Source organism: Rhagoletis pomonella, unplaced genomic scaffold (assembly GCF_013731165.1).
Source record: "Rhagoletis pomonella isolate Grant_MI unplaced genomic scaffold, Rhpom_1.0 Rhpom_scaffold_00002, whole genome shotgun sequence".
In the NCBI taxonomy this organism is placed as follows: Eukaryota; Metazoa; Arthropoda; class Insecta; order Diptera; family Tephritidae; genus Rhagoletis; species Rhagoletis pomonella.
Window position 1 is genome coordinate 44,387,632 of NW_023458556.1, and position 9,996 is coordinate 44,397,627.

Here is a 9,996-nt window from a genome sequence, read left to right on the forward strand (position 1 = left end):
TGAGACCATGCAAAAAATCTCGATTTTCCTAATTTGATTGCTTTAGAAAGATTTTTGCGTATGTATTTAGTTGCTCCAATATTATTAATTTTTATTTGGCTTTTGATTTGTTTCCATACTCTTGCGTAGAAAAAGTGTATTATGCAATTTGATCCATATTATTATATTTTTCAACTGATTTATTTGTGATTTTAAGCACTTAATATATATTTTTTTATGTGTACTTTTATCGCAATTACACTCGCTCCATTTATCATCTTTATGTATGTATTTATGTGTATGAATTTTAGTTATCATTGCTTTATTATTTAGAAATCAAAAAAAATAAATAAAAATGGACAACCGTCAAGAGTGTTTCCAACAAAGTTTTAATCGAAGTTAAACAACTCACTTCTATGTTTGTATTATAATTTCTTCCATAACTTAAATTATTATTAATATGTATGTATTTGTTTCATTATTACCGCATTCTACCATTCTATTCTACTTATATTATATGTATCTTCGTCTTAGCTTGGCTGGTGGTGATGACAGTCGTTATAGTCCATCTTCATCTGAACGCTCCATACCGGTGCCGCCACGTTTGAAGAAGCACAATTCGTCTAATTTAGTTGTGTCACCAACGCCGACACCAGCAATAACAACAATAATACCATCTGCACCTAATCCACCACCACCGCCGCCACCGCCATTGCCACCACATCTCGCAGTGGTCGGTACTCTGAATCGGGCACCACTTCCTCCACCTCGCAAATCTACTCCGAGGTTTGTTTACTTTATTGACCCATAAGCCATAAAAATAGAGCCGTCATACAATGCTTTTAAGTCCTTGTGAATTATTCACCTTTCTCGCACCACTTTCAAAGAGATCCAATGTGTGCACAAGAACTTTATTACATATTTACTCTTGCGGTTTGCTTTAGAAATCTAACTAAAAATGCTTTGTGTGCTCTGCTGCTTTGGTCACACAGCAAGCTAACTTACATAAGTCGACTGGCAATGTGCAGCGCCTCTTCCTAAGGATTAAATTAAAAGTGCACTAATCAAAAATTCGGCTTCCATTCTCCTCAATGCTTTAAAAGCGTTCTCAATGTTACAGTTGGTGTTCTCCCCTACTCCTGCTTTGCGCAATGTACATACTATAAAACAAAAAAAAAAAAACCTCAAATCTAAATACTCACTCTTTCGTTTTAACCAAAATTCTTTTCTGATTTTACAATTTCAGAATGCAAAAAACAAAATCTTCTACATGAACTTCGGTGTTCTTGTAGTTCGAATTCTTCACTGAAAAAATAAAATCAAAGATATTAATTTATGTCCTCAATTCCATTATCAAAATGTTAATAACAATTTTGTAAATTGTATCTATGTTATCAATAATGTAAACAATCTAAAATTTATGTTTCTTCGTACATACATACATACATTCATATACAATCATATTGCAAGTCATACATATAAACATAAATCGGCTTTTTTCGACATGCATACATCTGTAATTTAAGAATAGGAATTTAAAAATGGAAAAATTAGTAAATAAATCGTTTATCAGTATCAAAGCTTGGGTTGGCCAAAATGTAGAAAATGTTAATTGTTAAAAAACCGCAGTTTTTAACTAAGAAATAGAGAATATTTTTTTATAGATAGTTTCATAAGTTCATGAAAAATGCATAGCTGTATAAAGCAAATATAGCACATATATGTATACATATAATTTATTATGAAATATTTTATGAATTTTTTTATAAATAAAAAAAAAATACAGAAATTTTTGCTGCTATTAAGAGTTACCGAAAAAATCAGGTCAAAACAACAAAAAATTTGCGCTGATATAGGCCTATAAAAAAGAAGAATGCCTAGATTATAAGCATGAAATACGCTATAGAGCAAAAATGAATACTTAATTGTACTTGATGTACTTTTCAAGTCTATAAGCATAGCAGTAATGGGGCAAATCCAAAAGGAGGTAAACAGTTTCTCTTTATTTGCCGCTCGATTCCCTACAAAATAAAGAAGACATAGCAGGATAGCGTATTAAATAAGATATTCGAATATCCGAATATTCCAAAAACCGTATAGAACTCCCAGACCTGCTACATACAATTGTGGTCAGCTGATTAAGTCAAGTGACATTTTGACTAGTTTGGCTATTTGTTTATTTAATGTTTAATTTTTTATTAAAATTTTAGCACTTAACCTAACCAGCGCCACATAAATCCACAATTCAAACTTACAAAAACTATGAAAATTCAATAAACTGTAACAATTGCAGCCAAAAGTTGCAAACTTTTTATTAAGAATTTTTAGAAAAATTTTGTTTATGCAGTTTTGTAGCTCATTAAATTTTAGTAGTAAATCGCGTTGATTTTTAATAATTTTTTTTGCTGTTGGTGCTAGGCATTTACTTCCATACAAACGAAATTCTCGAGCATACTTTATATGGCAGAAAATCAACAACACCGTCAGCAAAAAAAAAAAAAAAATATTAAAAATCAACGCTATTTTCTAGCGTCTCTAAATTTGCACTTTAACCTGCTAAAATTTTATGAGCTACAAAACTGCACACCCAAAATTTTTCCAAAAATTTTGAATAAAAAGTTTTAGTAAGAAGTTTGAATTGTGGATTTATGTAGCGCTGGTTAGATTAAGTGCCAAAATTGTATTAAAGAAATTAAACATTAAATAAACAAAAGAAAAATAGCTAAACCTAGTCAAAATGTCACCTGACTTATCAGCTGGTCACAAGGGTATGTGCGTGGCAAATATTTTATTTACATATATATATATTTTTTTAATTGTTTGCAGTTGAATTCGATAGCGGGAAAATTAATTTTGATATTTTTATAAATTAACGCACTTTTGATAGTGTAAGGAAGCTTCATATCATTTTTGGCATATAAATTTTGTTTTTTAATGTTATTAAATATTATTTGTAGTTTTCGTATTGAACTTTCTCTTTGCCAACCCAAGCCCAAGTACATAGTTGACAACTTTTGCTATTTAGATCGTAATATATTAAAAATTATAACAACGTATAGCTTTTAGTTGTGTTCATCAAACCGAGTGTTTCGAAACCAAAACGCTATCAATATTAACGCATTCATTACTCTAATCAAAAATACGCTACTTACAAATATCCATTTGTAGGCGAGGTGGCAGGCAATATATATGTATGTTTTTTTTTTTTTGTATTGTGTGTCTATGCCATTGCGTGTCACTAAACAACCAACTAACTAACCAATTCACTCACTGCCCACACACTCAAACATTTGGCCATCAAAAAAAAATTCATTCGATTTGTATTTCTCCTTCTCCCACATCACAGCCAACTTTTGCGATCCCAAAGCACGGACCTGGTACCAATGGAAATCTACACGTACCTTAACAGACAACAGCAACAACTTAGCGCGAAATCTAGCGCTAGCGGTCTATCCATCACCGGACAGCAACTCGTCGGCGGCGGCGGAAGTGGAATTGGCGGAAACCTTAGCGGAACCAACAAGAAGATGGTCAAACAGCACAGTACGGCTAGCCAACAGTCCACATCGTCTACATCATCGTCCGTCCATTCAACCCCATCCGCACCAGCGGCTCTCGGCGCAGACGGGCATAGTGGCAACTGCGTCGGTGTTGTCGGCGGCAGCAGCGGCAAAGGGCAATCTCCCGGACGTTGGTCATCACATGAGCGCTTCTTACCAATCCATCAACAGCAGCAGCAGCAACACGAACATCAACAGCTTATATGGCAGCCACTGCAGTCTGTGCAGCAACAACAGCAACTCCAGCACAACCAGTCAATCAATCATGGACAACAACAACAGCAACAGTCAGCGCAGCAGCAGCAGCATCATCAGCATGCAAGAGATACGGAGTCGTTCATGCAGCCCCAGCACGGTGCAACTACTGGAAAACCGCCAGCAATTGGCACAATATCCTCGCAATACCAACAGCTGCCAGGCTCGCTTAGCTTGCAATCGCTGTTGGGACAGACACAACAGCATGGGAATGCCACCGCCACCACCGCCGCCACCACCACATCTACGGCAACTATTGCGTCGACACACAGTGATACCCAAATGGAGGACAAGCTGTTGCTCAACGCCGACAGCGCAAGTCTCGATGGAGGCGGCACCATCAAAAAGCGAAAGCGCCGATTGCGCTTCCCCTTCGGTGGCGGGCATCGTAAGACCGCCAGCAATGCAAGCGCCAGTAGCGGCAATGCCAGCGCCGCTTCCAACAAACATACATAGCTCTCATAGCGTTGGCTGTTTGACAACGTCCTCCAACGATTCAGGAGTAGGAGATGCAGAAGAAACGATGAGATTGAGTCGACGACAGCAAAGCAACGATGACGACAATATACCCGCTAATGTGGACAATGATAAGCATAAAAATGATAACAAGACAAATTGCAAATACGACAGCGCAGATGCAGAATCGGCTGAATCAGAGGCTGAAGCGTACTCATTGGTTACTTTGAATTTTGTCAAAAGCGCCGCAAATGCTGCTACGACTGCGCGCCTATTGAACGAGCATGACAATAATTTTAGTGATTCACAACGCGACTTAAGGAGCACTTCGACGACAAGTGACTCCATTACGATGGCCACCTAATGGGGTGGTCTACGAAATAATATGTAGTTTTTTATATGCCTACTTCAGTCTTCCATTTAAAATAGTCCAACGAAGCGAAGAATGTGCGTGCGAGTAGTTAATTTAGTAAAATATTCATAAACGTAAAGAATCAAGTGCGATCATTTCATGCATTCAGATCACCGCAGGCATGGCCTTCTTCACCCCAGAACCACGCTCCAATGCTATGTCATATCAATATCATACTTCCTCGCATTGCAATTTGGAAGAGCTCCCCATTCACTGTGAGCAAAATAATTATGGGAAGGCGCTTGTGCAAACAGGTATGGGCAAATAGTAAGAAGTATTTCTTAGAAAATTATCGAACAAGAATAATTAGGCTTTCACACATTTTCGGCCTCGTTCTTAAAGAATTGTATAGGTTAAAAAAATTTGGAAGTTTTAACACTCCAACTTTCCTTGCATCATTTTTTTAGAACAACCGGTTTTAAACTCGTAAATGATTCTAAACTAGGGCTGGGAGTTCTATCCGGATATTTCAATATTCGAATATCTGTCTAAAAAATCCAAATATCTGAATAGGGAAATTAACGGAAATTAACCGGATACTCGCATTTTATTCGCATACACCAAATATCTGAATACAGGAATAGTCCCAGTCCTATTCTAAATAGTGACCAACATAATTTTTTACATTAACTGTGAAACTAACCCAAAAAAAAAATATTAAAATAATTCATAGTTAGTTAAGAAAAAATTGAGTTTTAAAAGGCTTTCGATCAAAATATAATCCAGGGTTAGGTTGAGTGTTGAAACCCAATGCACATCTGTGCACATTTGAAGAACAACAATAACTTAAGTCGAGTTCGGCTATAAAGCGCTAAATCATTGACTTCTTTTCCAATATATATGTAGCTTCTGATTTTTATAAAATAAAAATCTAAAATCACTTAAGTGGTTTTTTTACCTCAGAGAAAGTAGCTCAGTGAAGCGAGTGCTCTCATCAGCGTTCGCCAAGCGTCAGTAGCAAAACTGTATGTAACTCTACGTTTTTACGAATTAACCCTTGTTTGTGCAAGCAAGTATATAAGACAATTAGTTTATTAGCGAACGTAGCAATTTTTGATAGCTATGGTTTTAACGTGCGATTGTTCGACTTTTTAAGTATTTTTAAATTTAATGTTTAATCCGCAAAGGGCTAATTGAGGTTTGCCCTAAGGATTTGCGCAAATTGATTTAAACTAAAACAGCTGCATACATGACACATCACTTCATTATGTACTGGGCATTAAATTGAATGATATTAAATGTAGACTTATTAATTCGCATCGAAGCAAATATGTACTCATATATAAATCGTTCCATAAGTGCCTCAGGGGAAAGATGATATTACGTACATACATATATATGTATGTACATCGTTACATACATACATACATACAGTGACTCAAACAAGTGGCCACGTGTTGATTTTTTTTTACACAATGTTTTTCAAGTTAATTTTTGTTTGTTATTTTTCTATAAAACTTCATACCAAAAAATGTTCTAAAGATTCAGATTAAAAAGCTCGAAATTTTGGTGAAAATGTGTTCATTTTTCCCAAATTTTGTATAACGTTTGAAACTTTGATTCGTATGGTTTGGCTAAAGCTTGGACAATGCTTTTATAAAATATAACAAAAAAAAATTTTTTTACTTGAAAAATGTTGTGAATATCAAAAAAATCAACACATGAACACTTGTTTACTTAGTGATTAGTAGTTTAAGTTGTGAAAAATTATTTGTTTGCATAATTCGTAAAAGTTTATTGTTTAGTGGCATCTGACTTAACCATATTTGATACCGTGAAGCGGGCAATACAACACAATACACAGACTCAGAACCCTAATGAAGAAGTGCTAATTTTATGCTTCACTTGTTTATGGCTTCCCTTTTTCGATTCGGCTAGCTCGTAAATCAAGTTTTCAATACAGTTGAAAACATAAGACCCCGTACTGAATCAGCCAGCTTAGAAAAACCAATTCAACGACGCAAAGTGGTCTAGAAAACTGGCTAAAATATGTACAGTGAAGTAAACTTGTTTTGTAATGATCAGCGATAAATTGCCATTTTTCCTGTAGGATTTTGCAGTTTTAGCTCTAGTTTTCGAGATATTTAAGATGAAAAGTCTCAAAAAACGCATTTTTGTAATTTTTTGAACACTTATAATTGAATTGCGATGTAATAAGGAATCCTTTGAACAGCACAAAAGGAAAGCGTAAATATTATTATATTATATCATAAAAGATAAAAATAGGATCCGCAAACATTAGGTAAAAAATAGTTTTAAAATAAAAACATTGCCAACGCAACCTGAAATATCCTCTTATTTTTGTATCACTCCTTACCAATTTTTAAACTTTCAAGTGCAAATAAGACCTCTCAACGTAAGCTTCCAATTCTATCAATGAAAACATAAAATACGTGCCTAGATGTAATAAATGGTGGGATTTATTATTCTTCGAAGGGGTACATTAGAGTGCATCACCAAAAGATACAAAATTCCAAGATACTTAAACTTTTCCAATTTTTCAAGAATTTTCATAACATTTGAGCTTTTAAAAGCGAACTTAAATGGATTTGATAAAAAATAAAACGGTTTGATTTAAAAATATGTTTTAATTTCTCTGGTATAAGGATCTTCTGGTTTTTAACTTTTGAGCTAAAACTCCAATATTTCAGCTTTCATTTTATACTGTTCAAAATATTTTATTCCACATCTTCCTATAGAAGTGCAAATAATGCTAAAAATCCGGCTTTTGACACCTTAAATCTCAAGTATCTAAAAAACCAAAGCCAAATGAAGGATAGAATTTTGATTCTACGAAAAAAATCCTAGAATAACCAGTGATTACTGGTTGTGCTGTATGCAGTTTTTAGAACTTCGTTGAGCTGTGTAATCGTGCATATATTTTTCCTTACATAATCGTTTGGAAAACCGTTTTTTTGCTCCGAAGAGACCGTTAAAACAAAAAAAAAATTTCTTGTTCTTAAGTTAAACGTACTCAAACAATTATTCGTTACGCTCTTGCTGCAATTTTTTTACTGGAGAAGTTACTATACAGACCTAATGTCAACACTCAGTTTGGCAAAATTAGGAAAAAAGTTGTTTCTGATCATGAACATGAATTCGTATTGTAAAATTTGATCCATACAAATGATTGTTCAGAAAAGAGGTTTTGGTTTAAAACTCCTTCCGAGCTTTTTACTTAACAATCATACAAGGTATGCTACAATCAATATCGGTGCTTTATAAGTTATATCTTCCTTCCATTACACTAATCCTGCAGATCGGAGAGTTTGTAAAATGGCTCGTTCGAAAATTATCAAAATCGATGATCTACATACATATAAGGTATATTTCTCATACCATTGATTGCTCAGATAAGAGCTTTTGTGATGGACTTCACGAAATAAATTGCTCTAGAAACACACCTTCCTCATATTGCCAACTGGGTGGTTAAGTAAAAAAAAATGTTTATGAAAATAAATCCAATATTTTTTATATATCCATACATTAGGGGGGATCACTCTCCATACAAAAACCATCGGTACTATTTTTCCAACGAAAATATGAAACTTATTGTATTTGAAGACGTCCACCAAAATATTTCGAAAAAATATTAAGATTTACGTGAGCTAGACCTATTTGAAAATACATACCTCCAAAAATCGAGTTTTTTTTTTAATAAAATTACTTTTCAGAAATATTTGATTGCAAATCAACTCAGATGATAGAAGAGTTTAAGCTTAAAGGCCTCCACAAAAGTGTTTAAAAAATAAAAATTTTATCAATGGATTCAAAATAATGAGATTTTTAGAGTTGTTATCAAATCTTTCTAGCTCACTTAAATCTTAATATTTTTCCCAATTATTTTGGCGGAAGCCTTTAAATGTAATAAATTTTACAATTCAGATGGAAAACTGCCCCTTTTTTGATGATTCATCCAAATTACTAGCACATGAGTCGAAAACGTGAAGCGAAATAAAAAGGTAGCCAATTAGTCCTTTGATGTAATAGGCTATGAGAGTTTTGAATAAATAAATGCACTGTGTTCCGAGTCTCTTATATTTTGACCTATGTTTTGTATTTGCATAATTGCTTATATTTTTTATTATGCATAATTGGACTGATATTTCTTGGCTATGAAAGTTATTATTGCTGTTATAATTAATCTTTGGTTACTTATACATATAAGGCCGTCATCTTTGAAAAAGGTCCTAAATGGCAACTTTGCAAAGCAAAAATGTTCTGATATGTTCATACATAAGTACATATACATATGTTTACATAATATATATATGTACGTAACAATATAGCGCACGTTTAAGAGTAAAGGGAATTATTTACAAATTTTAATTTTGTGAGTAAACGCAATCAAAGTTTGATCAATTCATATATGTACTATGTATGTATGTATGTATATGTTTAGTTGGTATATATAATTGGGATGGCAAGACACATATCTTCGCCATTTTTTTCAGAGTTTAGTTATCTGTTAGACCAAACATATTCTCCTTATCAAGCTTATTAATTGTATGATAAAATCTCCAGAAACGAAAATTTTTAATTAATTCTCTATACTATTAAACGTGCGATATTAAATGCTGAAGTGAACTTTTTTATACAGCTAATAACACTCGTTATTTTTAAATATGGGCTGCTTTGACTTTATCCCGAAAGTTTATGTGAGAGCATCTAACGGAATATTGAAGAAAAAAACACATTTTCCAAAAATGCCAGCTTTTGCAGTGATAACAACGATACATACATACATACATACATATATATTGGTTTTTAGGTGCCTTAAGAGTCCTAGCATATTGCTGTTTTTCCTTTGTGAATGACAAAACTTATTAACACGAGGTTATTCGTATGTACATAGGTTGTACTCAGTTAAGTTTTTCATGAATAGAATTTTTAGCAAATTATTATCCATTGACATTAAATGGTAAACAAAATTTAAATGTTTTGTATCTAAAATTAAATAATCGAAATAAAGCTGTGGTCAAAGACATTTTTAACGCGCTACAGCTCACAAATAACTAATAACCGCAATTTTGTTTGTTTGTTTTTTCGTACGGAGACTGAGGCACCTTAATGAAGATATGTTAATATACCTTGAAGCTGTGTGAAAACGTACAGACAAACTGGCGTCAAATATTTACTTAATTTGGTATTAATTTCATACATTACCTACATACATACATAAATATTAGTATATGCATCTACCTAATAGCAATACATATGTATTTATAAAAACGTTTAGCGATATACTTAAAAAAATATACAAATGTACGTAAGTACATATATATTCATACGAAAAAATGAGTATAGCAATAATAGTATTAATTTATAATGCGA

General features: G+C 33.4%; 1 protein-coding gene across 4 annotated transcripts in view; it reads left to right on the forward strand.

Moving 5' to 3' along the window:
* The window catches only part of LOC118733669, a gene marked incomplete at its 5' end in the record, with an annotated part of 28,497 nt that extends 22,447 nt beyond the window's left edge, over positions 1–6,050 (forward strand). For 2 of the 4 annotated variants that reach the window (XM_036463173.1, XM_036463174.1), the window contains 2 exon segments: positions 514–765; positions 3,326–4,340. In XM_036463173.1, coding sequence (XP_036319066.1) covers positions 514–765; positions 3,326–4,250 — 1,177 coding nt within the window. 4 annotated transcript variants of the gene reach the window in all.
* Between the last annotated feature and the right edge of the window lie 3,946 nt (positions 6,051–9,996).